The sequence below is a fragment of the Panthera pardus genome, unplaced genomic scaffold, assembly GCF_024362965.1.
Source record: "Panthera pardus isolate Hobbes unplaced genomic scaffold, ASM2436296v1 HiC_scaffold_16, whole genome shotgun sequence".
In the NCBI taxonomy this organism is placed as follows: Eukaryota; Metazoa; Chordata; class Mammalia; order Carnivora; family Felidae; genus Panthera; species Panthera pardus.
In genome coordinates this window covers 8,727,079-8,745,878 of record NW_026526721.1, presented here as the reverse complement: position 1 = coordinate 8,745,878, position 18,800 = coordinate 8,727,079, and the positions used below count along the sequence as shown (strand labels likewise).

At 47.3% G+C, this 18,800-nt stretch overlaps 1 protein-coding gene across 1 annotated transcript in view; it reads left to right on the top strand.

The window, feature by feature from the left end:
- Positions 1 to 18,800, top strand: part of SIM2 (SIM bHLH transcription factor 2) — a 55,085-nt gene that overhangs the window by 10,217 nt on the left and 26,068 nt on the right. Inside the window, exons 3-6 of the mRNA XM_053903087.1 lie at positions 2,980 to 3,069; positions 10,226 to 10,334; positions 13,647 to 13,732; positions 16,989 to 17,188. Coding sequence (XP_053759062.1) covers positions 2,980 to 3,069; positions 10,226 to 10,334; positions 13,647 to 13,732; positions 16,989 to 17,188 — 485 coding nt within the window. The remainder of the gene's footprint in view (positions 1 to 2,979; positions 3,070 to 10,225; positions 10,335 to 13,646; positions 13,733 to 16,988; positions 17,189 to 18,800) is intronic.

The window sequence follows — 18,800 nt, the reverse complement described above, 5'->3', positions numbered from 1 at the left end:
TGGGTCAATAGGACACCATCAGAATGCAGAGGTCGCCAGAGGCAAGGGACAGCTCCTGAACCTCCAGCCAGTTGCCGACCCCATTCGCCCCATGGATCCCCCTTGCCCCTTGCTTTCCCCTGGGAGGCCGGGACTGGGGGAGGACTCAGCTCAACCGGAGTAACCTAGGGCCGGCCCCACTGTGATCTGATCTCCCAGCCTCAGTACTCACTAGACCTTGAGACCTAGGCCTAAGGACGCCCGTGGTCGCAGGCAGGGTTCTTTCCAACCTTACTTCCCTTAGCGAACTTTTGTGGAGCGCTTGCTCTGTGCCAGACGTGTGCCAGGTGCCTGAGCCAAAGAAGGAATGAATCGGGGCTCTGAGCCAGAGTGGCAGTTTTAAAGCCTTTGACAGTCGTGTATGTTTGGAGGGGGTTAAAAAAAAAAAAAAAAAAGACAGCATCTATAATAGAATATTAACTATTAACAGTTGGCATTTATTGGCAGTTTACTATGGACCAGATTCTGTTTTAAGTCTTACTGTGTGATCCTGGGTCACCACCACCTAGAGTAGGTTCTATTTTTGGCTCCATGTTTATAAAGGAGGAAATTGAGGCACAGAGAGGTTAAGCAACATGCCTGAGATCACACAGCAAGTGCTGGGGCCTGGTTCATCCCAAGTCGTCCAGCTCTTGAGCGCTGCAGGTCACAACCTGGTGCAGCCTCAGGTGTCACAGAGGGAGCCCTTGTTTGGTTTGTGGTCAGCCGTTTAGGGCCCCACGCCTCTGAGTCATTCTTAGCGCCCCCAGCTCGGAATCATTCAGTCCACGGTTGCTAAAATGCTCCTGACCTCGGATTTCACTCGCGGTGTCCACAGCTCTGGCCGGGTAAGCGTGCACACGACTGGCCATTTCCAAATCAGCAGCTGGCACTGAGTGGGGACAGCAACGCCTAGTGTCTCAGAATCTTTCAAATGCCCTTTACAGAGCCTCATCAACGACCCGATTCATTCCCCCCCCACCCGTCATTTGTCTCTGCCATCGAAAAATGCTCACCAAGAGCTGTTTTGCATTTCCACCTTCTATTTCGTGTTTTCTTTAAAAGAAAAAAAAAGTTGGCGACAGTAGGCAGTGACTTGGGTCATCGAGTCAGCCAAGAGCACCGCATTTCGAAAAAAGCGGATCTTTTAAAAACCCCTTTCCCTGAATGTCCTGGTGGGATTTCCGCCCCCCCCCACTTGCATGCTCTGAGGAAGAGAGGATCCCGAGAATATTTGAAACCTGAAGCTTTTATAGCATAAAGCAAACGTTGTGGCAGCCTGGGCTGGGAAATGGCGCTCTTGGAGTCTTTCCCGCGCCCTGTGCCTACCCCTTCGCCCGCTTCCAGCACCGTGCGTGGTATTTTGCTTGTTTGATACTCCTACATGGTATAAGTGAACACTAACACCAGGAACAACTCCCGTGGAAACCTGGCGGGCAAAGTCAGCTCGCCTCGGTTCCTCCGATGTGCGTTTCTTTAATGCCGGAATGCTGTATGCATGGGCATGTTTGCAGTTAATATACATTCAAGAGAAGTCGGTAATCTGAAGCTGCGAAGGTATATCCAACGTTTTCCATTAAGGATATTATTTTTTTAGCTACTGCTGGCAACTTTCAGAATTTAATTACGATGATTTTTCTTTCTCTTTTACTCACATGGCTGACTGTCAGATACCGTTTCAATAAATGTATCTCTTCAATGATTTTGGAGCTAAGCACGAGGGCGCAGATGTGCCAAAACGTTTATAACTTTAGAAATTGCGGTGTGTTTTATATTTTTGAAACGGAATTTAGTTGGGAGAATATGTTGTAGCTGAGTTCAGAACGAGAAAGTAAGGCTTATAATCAAGATGTTGATTTCAACCTGAGCATAGGTTAGGGCGATGATAAGTTGAGTTGGCAAAGAATTTTTACAGTAAAACTGTACTTGAGACAACAGAATGTAAGGATATCTTTTAAGTTTCACTTCTACTACGTTCTTTTTAGGCCCCCCTCCAAAGAGGGGGCAGATTTAGCAAAACCGAAGGTAATCTGGTTTCAATTACATGCTGTAAAAATAGAATTTGTGGCCAGAAATTAATTTGGAATATTTTTTATGGGGGCAGCATTGTGGGTTGTATGGATCTTTCACCAACTTTATTGCTTTTCTTTGGTTCTGGATCTAAAATATGAACGGGTAAATAAAATGCAGTTTCCTTTTTCAAAAATAATTTAGTCTTTTTATCCTTGCCACATATAAATATAATCATTACCTTTTTATTTGTCTTAATTAGCTCTTAAAATTTTACTTTATTTTTTTGAGGGCTAGCCAACCTAGGCAATATCATTTAGGTAGTTTTAATTTTTCAGAAATTGATACTTTTTCTCCTTGAATTTTGCAAAGGTTATTTGATCTCTTGCAAATTCTAAGTAGTTAATTCTGTAGACATAGTCTGTTAAAATCACCGGGTATTTTATTTTCAGGGGAGTGGTAGTGTTCGGAATTTATTATTCAAATGGTACTTAGGGGTAACTAGAAAATTGTGGCAAATAAAGCATATGTCCTCGCGGTATAAAGGACTGCCAATTATGACATAAAATGGTCTATATAGTGGTAGGTTTCCCCCTAAGTACCATAGAAGTCCGGATTTGTGCTAAGTGCTAAAATAACCCTAAACAATAAAGCTACTGCATTTAAACTGAGCATGTTAGGAGTTCTCAAATGTTTTGCATGATTTTTGTGATGTGGCTGTAAGATTGTTTTTAAAGTGCTTTAAAAGCATTTGAGAGCCTGGTCCCGGGAATTGCACCGTGAGCGTTGTAACCTACAGTCCTTCTTATGGCCCTGCACTCCATTTTGCATTGAACAAATATGTATTGATGATAATATTTTATATGTTCCTCCATTCCAGTGATGGCACAATTATTTGATTGAACTCTGATGTAGAACTGTCACCTCTTACTCTGGCACTTTCTTTTACAGACTTTGGACGGATTTGTTTTCGTGGTAGCATCTGATGGCAAAATCATGTATATATCGGAAACAGCTTCTGTACATTTAGGCTTGTCACAGGTAGGTATTCCCTAATTTCATGTACAACCAAAATACAGAACTAAGTGTTGGCGGACCTTGACAGTCTTGTCCAACTTGAAAATGATTCTGTTCAAGCGTCTGCTTTTGTGTATGAAATAATCCGAAATTGCAAAATCATCTTCTTAGGCCATCCCGCAGGGCTCTTCGTGTTACATTTTGAAGGTTTTACTTTCTTTTTCCTTTGGGATTAATGACCAGTAGATCTTTGCAACAGTCAGCTTTGTTCTGAGATTCTGTCTGATAGCCTGGACTCTGCTTCTGCAGTAACACTCTGCCACTAACAAGAGCTTTACAAAGGGAGATTTTTCAGTCCACGCTTGCTGGTCGGCACGTGGTATTGTGAGTTGCCATGAAAGCAAGAGGGAAACTGATGTCGAACATGGATTTTATGCAGACTGTGCTTTGGGGAGAGAGAAGGGGGGGGTGTAGATTTATGAGTGTTCACATGGAATTCAGGGTAATTTTTCCTGAGTTTTTCCAGTTCAGTGGTCGTTTCAGTAAAGCATTTTATATGCTTGTGATAGAAACTCATAAAACTCAGTTTACTACTGTTTTGCTCAGCAAGGTCCTGTTTTCTTTAGAACATTTAAATATTACCGATTTTCCTGCAACTGTCTTCTAAAAGGGGGTGCATCCCATAAAGGAAAGAGGTGCACACAGCTTTATCTATTTGCGTCAAGCCAAGGGTTTGGGGGAGAATTCGGCTGCTGTCTGGGCTCCTCCCAGTGGGGGGAGGGGAGCAGTCTAACTGATGGTTGCCGTTCACATTTCTGATTTAATAAGCGTGGATAGTGGTTCCAAAAGTCACACTTTTTATACCTATAGAGACTAAATGTTTCTTTACATTGTGAACTATCAGAGTGCTTGTGTCCATCACAACTGAAGACACACTAGAATTAATTAGATACAGGAAATGGGCTCCCAGGAGGCAGATGAATAATCTGTATTGCACCAGCCCCCTCTGTAGTTACGCCAAAATAAAACATGCCAATTAACGTGGCTGGAGTTTTTTCATTGAAAAACAAAATTACCAATTTGGAAACCTGCATCTGGTGTATTCCTTTTCTTTTTTCTGCCGATGCATTTTTAAAATTTGCTATGTGTTTACAATCTTCTCTTCCACGCCCAAGGAGGGGGTGGTGTCTGTGCCTACATTTCTTATGCAAAGTCCTTTAAAGAGAATCTCATATTAAGATTATTTAGTGTTTCCTTTTCTCTTCCTCTTCTCTTCCTTTACGAAACCAGGTCTCCCAGATAAGATTTGCTAAGGCTTGGCTCTTACACTTATGTGACTGATGGTAGTAGTATACTTGCGGAAGAGGAAATACTGTTGGGAACATGATTTTTACTATTTATATATTTCCCAAGGTATTATACTCTGAGTTTCTATCTTGCCCTATTTAGAATTATTTAAGGCCCTTTAGTTATAACCATCCTGGTTTCTAGTCCTAATTTGATATGTGGCTGAATGATTTGGAGTAGATTACTTGACTTTTTCCTCATAATTTATCAAATCTTTGGTTAGTCTTATCATAATGTCACAAAAAAGACAAAACAGTTCACATTCTTTAAAAAGGACTGCACATTGGGGCACCCGGGTGGCTCAGTCGGTTAAGCGTCCGACTTCAGCTCAGGTCATGATCTCACAGTCTGTGAGTTCGAGCCCCACATCGGACTCTGTGCTGACGGCTTAGAGCCTGGACCCTGTTTCGGATGCTGTGTCTCCCTCTCTCTCTGTCCCTCCCCTGCTCGTGCTCTGTCTCTCTCTGTCTCAAAAATGAACAAAAACGTTAAAAAAAATAAAAAAAAATAAAAAAAAGGACTGCACAAAGATAAAACAGGTAAAGTCACTAGTATCAAATACTAAAGTCAGATCTGAGTTCCCTAGCAGTCAAAGCAAAAAGGGAAACGTATAGTTATATGGTTTCATTGTCTTGATAGAGCAGGCACTTAACCTCCCTGAACCATAACTTAAATAAGAAAATAATGCCTGCTCTACCTCTGTTTCAGGGCTGTGGTAAGAAATATATCAAAGTGCCCATTTTATGTGACTTATAAACCGTAGGGAGCTACACAAAAGCCGGGTGTCCCCACGGTTTCATTGGAACTGTACCTCAAGTAGCACAAAAGTTGCTTCAAATAGTGTCCTTTGGTGGGCACATACTAGGACTGCTTAGTCATGTGACAAGGCCTGGCACATGAGAAGGCCCTGTGCGCACACCAGGATGGTCTGGTTCACGCAGGCTGCTCAGTCTAGTATGATATTCTCTCTCTCTGTCATTTTTCTCTCTTTATGTGGGAAATGAAATTAATTGTCCATGAACACAATGATTAAGAATGACCAAAATATTGGATAGGTGACCAGTGTGCCTCCTGTTCACAATGAATGCTACAAAAGGAAATCCAAACAGAATAATCTAGGCAGAATTAAAATTATATTTCCCTTTGGTCACAATGCAGAGAGAAACCTTGGTGCCATAATTTTGGAAGGGCAGGGAGTTATACATGATCACTTTTCAAGAATGTTGTAGAGATGCCTTTTGTTTATTATGCTGCTGGCCGGGAGAAGTGTCAGTTTAAAAAAAAGATAAACGGTGTAGAGCGACTGAATTTTTTTTTTTTCCTTGATTTCTTGGTGGGACTGCCTCAGCATCAGCCTCCAGCTACAAAAACACTTTAATGCAGACGTGAGCCCTCGTTCGTGTCTGGGGAGTGTTCCATGCTGAACTGTTTAAATAAGCAACAACAAACCGTTCCCACAAATCTGCCTCCTGCTCACGATTAACTCTGCAGAAGGAACTCTAGGCAGAATCACAATGTGTATTTTTTTCTGTCTTCTTTACTTAAATAGTAAAATGAAGTATTGAATAGGATGTCAAACGCCCAACTTCTCCTTTAAAAAAATTTTTTTGCACCTTTTAGATTATTTTTATTAGTAGCAAAAAGTCAGGCAAGGATGTCAACATGAAAACTTTATTAAAATGGGCTTAAGGATCTTTTTTTTAATCATCGGAGGTGAAAATGTTAAAATTCTATCCAGTAAGCAGAGTAACCCTTCAGACAGATTTTCTGATGAATAACGATAGTAGTAATAGTTATATTTACATAGCGTCCTTCTGTGTTCCAAGAACTTTCAATTACTCTCGATGACATTATCTCATTAAGTAACCACATCTTTCACATTAATTCAGGGTTAAACTCTGTGTTAGCAGCTCCTAGGGAACATAAGCTCCTAGGTTTGTCATAATTGTGTGATAATTCACGGCAAAGTGGTGGTGGTGTTTTTTTTCACATCTGCACTACCTAAATAACTATCTCAATTATCTATTTTGGAGGGTATAAAAATGATTCTTTATGTGTGATAAGCCCATCCTAATTCAAAGCGTTTTATTGAGCTTTCTTTAAACGAGTGTTAGAGTAAGAAATCTGGCAGAGTTTACTATTTTTGTTTTTAAATTAGGAGACACAGTGACCCTTGCTGTCAGACTTTCTTACCAGAAAGTGACAGAGACAACCACAAAGTACAAGTAAGTCTTCTCAGCTCACCGTCCAAGTGTTGGGAAACAGAGTCAGGCTTGAGGCTTGAAAATTCCATTCAGTCTATGCACACGCAAAGGATACGTAATAATTCATATAGTCACGTTTATATCTATTTGGAGGGGTAGAGTTGGGGAAGCATTCTTTATCCACACAGGTTTATTAGATGATTAGTTCCATGGTTTTTTGGTTGGTGTGATTAACTTATTTATATTTGAAAAAGGAAAAAAGCCCTGTAAAACCTGCTGTGTGTTTCCTCAGACACTTTTAAGTATCCCTGTGGTTTAGATTTCCTCACCAAAGTTGCATGTATTATATAACATCTAGGTAACTAATGTAAATTTTCAAGCAACTATAGGTATGTGTGAAATGGCCATTTATGAGACATATAAAGGAAAATGTAATATTTGAGATTGTGGCCGGAACCACAACCGTAAAAATAGCCACGGCATTGTTTGGGGCCATAGACCTAATCCTTTCACTTTTGAAATAAAGAGAAAGGACAGCGTTTTATGTTTGTTGACATAACTTGAACCCTGAAACCCAAACCATCTTATTTTAAAATGCTTAATTTACCATAGTCAGCAAAACGCCCAAAGCAGAGTAATGTGCATTTCCAGAGCACTGGGTGACTTTCCCCTTCTGACCCAGAATATATCCATTTAGTGCTGTATTTATCATACGTAGTTTTCTTGGCAGGAAGGAAAGGTATTCAGCAAAACATAAAAACGCTCTTAGTAGGAAAGCAATTCATTTTGTAGTTAGCAGGGTTTTACAAATACTAAAATATCACATTGAGGGTCTGTTTTAATAAGGTTGATGTATGAGACCTGGGGAGTTTTATAGCGACAACTATAATTTTTTTTTTTTTTTTGTGAGGTAGCCACATTTCTTTCAACCATTCAAAAGCACGAGTAGATATGTAAATACAGGAAACACCATGTCAACCATAATTTTGAGTCAAGGTCAGCACTGTTTTATCATTCCAAAATTTGTTCTCTAAAAACATTTCCGTTATTTGAAGACCATTTTACTTCCTGGACAGCCTTAGAGTTTATAATTGACCCAAGTATTCAGCAAATCAAGCCTCTTCATTCACGGACCTTCTCTGTTCTTTTTCCAAACGCATATGGCGAGAGTGGGATCTTTGAAAACAGATGAAGCTACTTTAGGATTAAAACGCAAATCGAATCCCTATAAGCAGAGATGTAAATCTTTCTGCAAGTTTATAAATACGTTTCAAAAGACATGAGTTACTGGGACTCCGGCTGGCTCAGTCACAAGAGCACGTGACTCTTGATCTTGAGGTTGTGAGTTCGAGCCCCACGCTGGGTGTAGAGATTACTTAAAATAAATAGTTAAATTTTTAAAATAAAATAAAAATAAAAAGACGTGTTGTTTTTTTCCTAAGTAAGAGCAAACTAGAATACTTCTTTTTTCCCTCAAAAACATGCCTAAGGGAAAAATGATGGACCAACACAAAAATAATTCTCATTATTTTTTTCATTTTAAAAACAAGCTGTTGAAATTGTAAATCAATTTAAAAAAAAAATAGCTGCCTTACTTATTAGCCTCTGTCCCTCTCCACCTGAGAGAGCTTCACAAGGAGCCCCCACTGCTGTCCTCAGGGAAGAAGAGATTGTCCCGTCCCACGTGGCTGACTTAACATCTGCTGGTTTATCGAAATTTTTTTAAGGATGAACAGAAACGACTTGAAAGAAGAACGTTTTGCTTTTATTCCTTATAGTTTGGAGTGAAATTACATAATAACTTTTGTCACAGGCAAATCCCCTTTCGGTCATTAGCAAAGTGCGGGTTTGGGAGGCGAGTGTCCAGGAGGGAGGCAGGGAGGCTCTCTGTAACGGGACTCCCTCCGTGGCTCTGTTGGCACAATATTGGAAAGAAACATTCCAGGAATAATGCAGAAAACAGAACTGCGAAAGCCGTTTTAGAGACAAGATTCCTTGGCGGGCCAGAAACATAATTTGTTCTGCATAAAATGGCAACTCATACGTCTTAAGACATTGGAAGAGCTGGCTCAGAGGACGGGGTAAATTACTTCACCTCTCCATGGCCGCGTGGTCCCAAGTAAAGAGCTCGTGGCCTTGATGCTAATTTGAAACAGTGGCTCCCAGGAGAACTTGTCCATTAAATCGCCTGGCTGCCTCCGTCCTGCTGCGTGAGGTGGCACGGTCAGAGCTGCCCCTTTACAGAAGATCGTGTCGTCTCTGCTCTGCTCAAGACCAGTGAGCCTCCCAACAAAACATGTGGTTCACAACACGCTTAAAAATAACAAGGGGGTGGTTAGGGACAGAGCACTCACAAGCCTGCCTTTGCTCTTTTAGCTTGCCCTCCTCTCCCCGTGGGGCAGAGCTAAGAGAGTTCATCAGACCTGCCCAAGGTTCTCTGCCTCCAGAGGGCATTTTCTCGCTGGCTTTCAGTTTCTTCCACCCTGGGCCTGGGGGCTCTTCCTGGCCATGGTGGAACAGCCATCAGTGCCCTGGGCCCCTGATTAATCCCGGATGCACTGACACAGCCCTCATCTATACTGGTGTACCTCTAATATAGGATCCACCCGGCACTGCTCAGAAGGCCGTTGTGATGGTCAGAGTTTCTGGAACATTCTGTACCACTGCCCATCTTAGGATGGGGTAAGGGGGTCCAGGCCTTGAGACTCTAATATCCCCTATCATGGCACTTATGCTTGGGGGGAACAGTGGGAAAGTTCTTGTTTGGGCATCGAATCACCAGGGACCTCTGTGGATAGGTCATAATGATGCTATTTCCTAGAGACCCCCATCCCTGCAAGGCAGGGTCCTGGCCAACATCCACATGGCCTCTAGGCCTGCCGTCTTGTCCTCTGCAGGGTGTGCCTGGAAGTAGGTGGTGCCCAAGTGCTGGGGTCGCACCCCCCCTCCCCCCCCCCCGGGGAAATAACCAGCCTGTCACATGGCTGTCTGGAGCGGGCCCAAACCTTCCCGCAGGTCCCGCAGCCTCCCCGCCACACCCGTGGGCGGGAGCCATCGGGCAACACAGTCATCCCAGACTCGGAAGGCCAGGGACACGTTTCCAGCCACGTGAAAGAGGCCCGGCAGTGCCTGAGGGGCACAGCTCAGAGCTGATGGAGAAATGAACTGTGGCTCCCACTTGCTCAGCCTCTGAGAGGGCAGACTTGGCTCTCGCAGGGACGATAGTGTGGACTTAGCAGCTGGTGTCCCAGCTGGCCAGTCCCCTCAGGCAGCATGGGAGTGCGGGGGGAAGGGCAAGGCCCTAGCTCCAGTCTGTTTTAAGCTGTCTCCTGTATAAAGGACACTGCCTGGGCCATGGGGGTCACCCACCTCCATGACACCTTTTCATCCTTCACTTCCCAGTTCCTCCTGCTCAGAACTGTCTTGGCTTTGACCCCAATCGCCATGTGGGAGGCGGTTCAGAGCGCTGCTTGATGAAAGCCACACGTTTCTGCATGGGGACAAGGTGTGGGTTGCAAGGAGAGGTCGGACCCCTGTCCCTGGTGGTGCCTACCTACGGTGCACCTTCCCCTTCCTCCACCCAGGCAACCCCGAGGGGATTTCTGACCCTTCCCTTCCCTCTGTGGCAGGTGGAGCTCACGGGCAACAGTATTTACGAGTACATCCATCCTTCCGACCACGACGAGATGACAGCTGTCCTCGCGGCCCACCAGCCCCTCCACCATCACCTGCTACAAGGTATTTCCTCCGGATGAAAAGAAACCAGAATGAAAACCAGACAAAGCGCTCTCTCTCTCTCTCTCTCTCTCTCTCTCTCTCTCTCGATGTGACCTGAGGGTTTTGCTCCCTGTGTTGCCAAGGGGTGGGGGGAGCATGACTGGGGCCGCCCAGCAGGGCCTCTCCAGAAAACACACAGCACGGGGCATTTGCTTTTATGCCTCTGTCCTTTGAAGCCACGCTATGGATCTCATTTCTCATGCCAGAGACCACGTGAGGTGCTGTAGGAGGTAAAGAAACATGGTCAGAGGCTTCTCCCCTAAAGTGCTCTTGGTTTAGAGTTCCAGGGACACAAGCTAGACCTGGGCTTCTTCACCAGAGGGCCCCCAGATGGAACTCAGGGGGTCTGTGAAACTGCATGGGAAGAATGACATCTTTATTCTGTCTGGCTGAATTCCGCTTTTCCTTTGCGTATAGACTGTAGACTGTCCCCTTCCTCTCACTAGTACCCACGGCTTTGCCCACAACGAGAATCACATGTGTTTGTTTCACTTTCCAGTGTTCTTGCAGGTACTTAAACATATCACTGGGGCTCATTGCTACTTCAGAATTTCAAGAGTTATGAGCCTGCTACCGGGTCTTGTTATCTCACGTGTTAATAAACCAGCACATTTATAACCATATCACCACTTGTTTTAATATTTTGGTAACTGTTTTCAACACAGCTGGTTCCATTTGTGATCTCATATATTTTATCTTCGACACTTAAAAACGTTATTCTGGGTAGAGATGCCATGGCACGAATCAGTTAAGAAGCCCTTGTCCAGGCGGAGGCAGGTGCACCTCCCCAGCCTGTCTCCGTGTGGGGGGCAGGTTCCTCCACCCGGCAGTCCCATCATTTAACACCTATTGACTGGGTTCTATGGTCATAAGCACCGTGTTAGGACATGATGTGGCTTGACTATTCAGTGAAGGGTGAGGAGCACATCATTACACAAATGACTTCCTAAGTTGTAATTGCAGTGCATGCTGGGAAGACAGAGAGGAACTTATTCGGGGGGCCCTGGGCTTGTAACTCTGTCTGACAGTCCAATGAGACCAACCAGCATGTTGATCGATAGGTTTCTTGTCTGCTCTGGACTATAGTATCCCAACTTGGCCAGACGTCCCCAGTAGAACAAAATGCGAAAGGAGAAACGGTGAAGCAGGGTGAGAATGGGGTCGCCAGCCAGAGAAAAGCTCAAGTTCCACTCTTACTGCTTCCTCCTGGGGAGGCTGTTCTAGGCTAGAAAGAGAGACTCTGGAAGAGCCCACTCAGTTTTATTTTATTTAAAACATTTTTATAAATGTTTTATTTATTTTTGAGAGAGAGAGAGAGAGAGACAGAGCATGAACGGGGGAGGGGCAGAGAGAGACACACACACACAAACACAGAATACAAAGCACTCTCCAGGCTCTGAGCTGTCAGCACAGAGCCCAATGCGGGGCTGGAACTCACAAACTGTGAGATCATGACCTGAGCTGAAGTCGGAAGCTTAGCTGATGCCCCAGAGCCCACTCAGTTGTAAAACCACCTGCAGATTCAACTCTGTGCACCACCCCCCGCCCCGCCTCCCGCCGGCATGTTCTAGCCCCAGAACTAGTCGCTGTAAGCCTCACTTTTCCTTATGAGGGAGAGAGATTGCTGTCCTGGTTTCTGAGATGGCAGCTTGCTTTTAGCCATGGTCTGTGACTCTTAACTCCTTGCAAATGGTCTGGCTGCATAAATGCACACAAATAAGACCCTTGAAGAAGTAATTTCTAACAAAATGAGGGCTGGGGGGGAACGTACCTGAATCTCATTCTTTCACTGTGGGGCTGTTTAAAGCTGGAAGAGGCGGTGGGAGTCTTCGAGAACTCCCTAAGAATATTGGGTTGTTATGGTTCTAGAAAGTTCCACAGCGTGTTAATTACATGGGCCTGGGCGCTTTCTCACTAGCTCTGGTTTCACATCATCCTTCTGTGTCATAGCCTTAAAAGGGTGTTTGTAAAATGACAGCACATGAGTCTTGGGAATATCATGAGACCCTTTCAATCCCAGTCTCTGTGGGGTTCGTGTCTCAGGTACAGCAACAACACAAGAGAAACACAGAGGTCTAAGAGAGATGGGGTTGCCCCCAGATTCATTTCCACCCAAGTGTGCAAAGCCTGAGGTTCACAGGCGCTCAGACCTCTCCCTGGCTTCTTATCCAGAGTTGTTTTTGTGCGTCTGAACTTGCCCCATCATGTCATGGTCATTGTATTGTTGGCTTTCTCCAAAGCTCCATGGTTAATTACCGGGTGAAGTTTTTTTAGACCTCAGTGCTTGGCTGGATATGGTGCAGACAGGCAGCCACGTTACAGGGAAGCCTTATGTCTCACAGACCATAGCCTGCTTGCAGAGGAATTGTGGGTAAATATGGCCACCCCTCCAAACAGGGGGAAGGGAGGAGCCTCATAGGCGATGGCTGCGAGCCTTGCCTCTACTCCTAAGGGTAACCTTTCTTTAAAAATTAATCTATTAACTGCCACCAAATAACTCTATTTAGCGTGGAGTGACCTCACCCTTACCCGGGGCATGGACACATCATTCCAGAGAACTGGCATCTGCTCACTAAAGCAGATTTAGTTTCCTTTGGGGACTCACTTGCATTTGCACTAGTGAGGTCAGAGACTGGTGGGTGAGGCCTTTGGCCCTGCCAGAGAAAGACCGAATGGGGAGGGTAAGAGCCCTGAGAAAGGAGGGGGCTAGGTATGAGGGCAAAGGCTTTGATCTGGCTGAGGGGGTTCCGCATTCCAAGGCAGTCCTGGGCAATGTCAGGGCCCTGTGGCTGTCTCCCTCTGCTGGGGAAAGAGCTGTACCTGTGAGCCCTTACTCAGTGTCCTTTACCCTGAGGGAAGCCAGATGCTTCTGGGCCTTCCTGGCCAACCCAGGCATCCACCCCAGGACTAGCCAAGGCGATTCTTTTGGTGCCAGGCCTCTCTGTGCCTGCCAGGAGGGGACCATGGGCATGCCGAGGGGGGCTGGGCCCACTGCGCTTACAGTCCTCACCTTGGCCCCAGGTGGCTGTTTCCTGAGCTCTTGCTGTGGCCGCGTTTCCAGCTGCCTGCTTCTGGAGCAGGACTGGGGCCAGTCTCCCCACCCCACCCAGGTCCCCGCCCCAGGCAGAAGCTCCCTGGGTCAGGGTCGGGGCACTCTGGGATGGGGCTTCCGGCTGCCCCATCTGGTCCTGAGCGTCGACTGATATTATTGGGACAAAATCGGGGGAAGCATCGTGGAACAGTTGGCCCATCTAACCTCACTCCTGCTTTCAGAGTACGAGATAGAGAGGTCCTTCTTTCTGCGAATGAAGTGTGTTTTGGCGAAAAGAAACGCGGGCCTGACGTGCAGCGGATACAAGGTGCGAGGAGCCTCATGTCGGGGGAGGGAAGGAGGAGGGGGCAGAGGAGGATCTGAAGGAGGGGGCAGAGGAGGGTCTGAAGGAGGGGGCAGAGGAGGGTCTGAAGGAGGGGGCAGAGGAGGGTCTGAAGGAAGGGGCAGAGGAGGGTCTGAAGGAGGGGGCAGAGGGTCTGAAGGAAGGGGCAGAGGAGGGTCTGAAGGAAGGGGCAGAGGAGGGTCTGAAGGAGGGGGCAGAGGGTCTGAAGGAGGGGGCAGAGGAGGGTCTGAAGGAAGGGGCAGAGGAGGGTCTGAAGGAGGGGGCAGAGGGTCTGAAGGAGGGGGCAGAGGAGGGTCTGAAGGAGGGAGCAGAGGGTCTGAAGGAGGGGGCAGAGGGTCTGAAGGAGGGGGCAGAGGAGGGTCTGAAGGAGGGGGCAGAGGGTCTTAAAGAGGGGGCAGAGGAGGGTCTTAAGGAGGGAGCAGAGGAGGGTCTGAAGGAGGGGGCAGAGGAGGGTCTGAAGGAGGGGGCAGAGGAGGGTCTGAAGGAGGGGGCAGAGGAGGGTCTGAAGGAGGGGGCAGAGGAGGGTCTGAAGGAGGGGGCAGAGGGTCTGAAGGAGGGGGCAGAGGAGGGTCTGAAGGAGGGGCAGAGGAGGGTCTGAAGGAGGGGGCAGAGGGTCTGAAGGAGGGGGCAGAGGAGGGTCTGAAGGAGGAGGCAGAGGGTCTGAAGGAGGGGGCAGAGGGTCTGAAGGAGGGGGCAGAGGGTCTTCACTGGTTTGTATTTTGCTTGCTACTCAAGAACATCTGCAGACAGAAGGCACAGGGACCCAAACATGGGACAACTTTCTCGTGACGCTGCTCATGCAGCAGGTAGGGGAGCTGGTGTCGTACAAGGAAACTCCAGGAGGACTGGGTTTCGTCATCTGAGACCACGAATAAGCGTGGCGAAGGATAGAATGTCACCCTGGCACGTGCACTTGGTGTTTCACACGGGTCGGGGCCCCCAGAGGCCACTGAGGATCCACACCCTGGGGGAGGCAGTGAGCGTTCAGAGCCCGGACATGTCGCTCCTCCCCTCGCAATGTTTCGCCAAGTCCGGTGGTGACGGCTGTGATGTGCTCGACTAATGATAGACCTGTTCTGAGGAGCAGCGAGGCTTCAGCAGCAGCATCTCATCTACTTAACTAAAAAAAAAAGTTTTTTGATAGAGAGAGAGTGCAAGTGTGGGAGGGGCAGAGAGAGAGGGAGACACGGAACCCGAATCAGGCTCCAGGCTCCGAGCTGTCAGCACAGAGCCTGATGAGAGGCTCGAACCCACAAACTGTGAGCTCATGACCTGAGCCAAAGTCAGATGCTTAATCAACAGAGCCCCCAAGGTGCCCCACGTCTACTTAATTTAATTAACAGTCATAGCAGCCCTCTGAGGGAGTACTGTTGGCCCCATTTTATGATCCTCAGGGACGCAAGCAAGGAAGGGAGAAGACGGGCCGAGGCCCGCAGGCTGGGGGTCAGAGCCCCTTCAGGCTGCATTTCTCCGGCAGATGTGGCCGCCTGCTCTGGCAAGTTCTGGAATCCAGGAGCAGGTCCCCCGAAGAGCCCACGGGCAGCCCCAGAATCAGCACCCCCAGACGGAAGGGCCGGTAGGGGAAAGCGTGCACTGAGCGTCCCCTTCCAAGCTTCTGATTCCTCCCTGGCGTCTGAAGTTACTGTCTCTCCCTCCTCAGAGGAGAGAGGTGCTAAGCCCATGGCTCCGGAGATGGAGGGGATGGGGGCCTTTGTGCAGGAGCATTTGCATGTTAGTAAAGGTTGGGGGAGAGAAAGGGGACAGCTTTGTGCCTCTGAAGCTTATTCTCTTTCTGGAACACCCCTCCTGATCTCCTCCCCACCCCAGGGGCTGCTTCCCCTTCAGCATCTCCTCAGCCCTCTCCTTTGAACTCCACACTGAGCTCTTCCTCCCTTTGACTTTACCCCACTCTCTTTTATAGTTTGGGGGATACATTTTCTGTTTGCTGACCCAAACTCGAGGCCTATTTCGACCAGGGTTGTGGGGAGCCCCCCACCCCGCGCTGTCCTGTACCCAACAGACTTGGGTCTTGAATTGTTTCTGCCACTTATTAACCGTCTAATCGTAAGCAAAACACATCGCCTGTCTTGTCCTCAATATTCTCCTCAGTTAAATGGGACAATAGACCAGAAGGATTTCAAGATCCGTTGCAGCCCTAAAGACTGAATGCGTTCAGCAGTCCTGGAGGAAGAGAGCTGAAGATTTTAGCTGTTCATCACTGCTGTCATGATCCTTTCGAGATTTTACTGATCCTAACTTATATAAATGCTTCCAATATGGAGGCTGAAGGTTGCACAAATGTTCCTGTTTGACATTTGGAACACTATACCCTCTCTCCTGCATGGTTTGTTTTTTGTGTTTTTTTGGTTTTTTTGGCTATAACAACCAGAGGTTTCTATATAGCCTCTCTGGCTTTTTGCTTATCATAAGGGAATAAAATCTTGACCTATAAATAAAGTAAATAAAAACACATTAAGAGGAAGGCTTTTTTGATCCTACTGAATGAATTCTTAAAATTTTTTTTTTAACGTTTATTTATTTTTGAGACAGAGACAGAGCATGAACGGGGGAGGGGCAGAAAGAGAGGGAGACACAGAATCAGAAGCAGGCTCCAGGCTCTGAGCCGTCAGCACAGAGCCAGACGCGGGGCTCGAACTCACGGACTGTGAGATCGTGACCTGAGCTGAAGTCGGACGCCTAACCGACTGAGCCACCCAGGTGCCCCTCTACTGAATGAAATTCTTAACGTACTGGAATGGTATAGCTTGTCAAGTGATATAAATGTCAAGTTGACAGATGTCAAATCCAGTCCCATTGGGGGACGAAGAACATAAAGTGAGTGTCTTGGAACCAGGGGTTAGCTTCCCATGGTGCCTTTGTTTGCTACCTAATAGTGGGTTTGGTGATGAGTTAATTAGGTATCAATCCATTACATATTAGAGTCTCAACTCGGGGAGTTACTGGGGCAGAGTCAGTTGGATAAGACGACCTTACATTTGATTGCACTACTGTTTCCTAAGGAAGAAGCATCACTTCGTGTCTCCTGAGCAATGAGTTGGGTGTCGTCAGCATGTTGGTGTGACCGTTGTGGGGCCACACCAGCTCCGTAGAGGCTGGGCCGGGGAGAGTCCAGCGTGCCCAAGAGAGCCAGCAGGCTCAGAGCCGGGAGGAGTGGGTACCGGTCTAACCCCTGGGCTGACCCTGCCCTCTGCTTTGCCAGGTCATCCACTGCAGCGGCTACCTGAAGATCAGGCAGTATATGCTGGACGTGTCCCTGTACGACTCGTGCTACCAGATCGTGGGGCTGGTGGCCGTGGGCCAGTCGCTGCCACCCAGTGCCATCACAGAGATCAAGCTGCACAGTAACATGTTCATGTTCAGGGCCAGCCTTGACCTGAAGCTGATCTTCCTGGATTCCAGGTGAGTTTGGCACCTGCTGCTGCTGCAGAATTCCAGAAGATACTGACGGTGGAAACTGGCCCGAACGCTGTGCTGTTAAGCCAAAATGTACGGAGGAAATAAGCCGTACTAAGAATGGGAGTTAGGGGACGCCTGGGTGGCTTAGTTGGTTAAGCGTCCGACTCTTGACTTGGGCTCAGGTCATGATCTCATAGTTCCGTGAGTCGGAGCCCTGCGCTCTGGGCCGTAAGCCCAGAGCCAGTTTGGGATTCTCTCTCTCCCTCTCTCTGCCCCTCCCCTCCAAAATAAATAAATTAATTAAAAAAAAAAAAAAAAAAAAAAAGAATGTGAGTTAGAAGGGTATTTAGTGGAACCAAGTCAGGAATTGAAAGAATTGATGTCAGCTTTAGTACTTAAAGAGTAGCCAGCTTCTCCCGGTGCTGGGTACTTGTTGTATATTATTTATTTATATTTTCATCATCTCACTGGAGTTGGAGCTGGAAATATGTGCTGTGGACACAAGTTAGCCTTTGTTGAAGGCCTGCGATGTCAGGATTCTGCCTTGTATGTCCGTCAAGTAGGTGGGACCTAAACGCAAAGAAAAGATTTTGCAATGAGCTGGTGGGAAGCCATCGGAGCTCTGGTGGCCACAGAGCTGAGGCTGAGAGCAGACAGGTGGCCTTTGCCGGGAAAAGCTGTGACTACAAGCTCAGTGGGTGCCCTGTCTGGGCTGGGAGGACACCTCTGGCTGGCAGTGAGGGCGAAGGTACAGTGGCCCCTGAACTGTCTCTCCCAACCGCCCTTCCCCTCCTCCCTGAGAATGTCCACCCATCTGAGGATCTCTTGTCAGAGAGAGAAGGGAGAGCAAATGAGGCAAAAGCACTAATCTGTTGTTTCGCTTGGCCTGCCGAAGCTGGCCACACAGGGGAGGTGTGTGCTGGAGAAGCCGTGGCCCGTCCCCCAGGAGGGCTTGCCGGCTTCACGTGGCCCCAGGCCCTTGGGGCTTCCTCCACCTACCATTTTCTTTTTTTATTTCTTTTTTATTTTTTTTAATGTTTATTTATTTTTGAGAGAGAGAGAGAGACAGAGCACGAGCGAGGGAGGAACAGAGAGAGAGGGAGACAGAATCTGAAGCAGGCTCCAGGCTCTGACCTGTCAGCACAGAGCCCAGTGCGGGGCTTGAACCCACGAGACGTGAGACCACGACCTGTGTGGAAGTCAGGCGCTTAACCGACTGAGCCACCCAGGCACCCCTTCCGCCTACCGTTTTCTTATCCGTAAAAAAGTCAGCCTCGCCCTGCCCACTCGGCTACCCACAGGCTGTTAGGAAAGATGAAATTTGATAATAGATGTGAAGCATTCGTAAAAGTAAAGCCTGGAAGCACCTGGGTGGCTCAGTCGGTTAAGCGTCCGACTTCGTCTCAAGTCACGATCTCACAGTTTGTGAGTTTGAGCCCCGTGTCAGGCTCTGTGCTGATGGGTCGGAGGCTGGAGCCTGCTTTAGACTCTGTGTCTGCCTCTCTCTCTGCTCCTCCCCTGCTTGCACTGACTCTCTCTCTCTCAAAAGTAAATAAACACTAAACAAACAAACAAACAAAAGTAAAAAGCTGATGCACCCAGTCCTTTAGAGTCC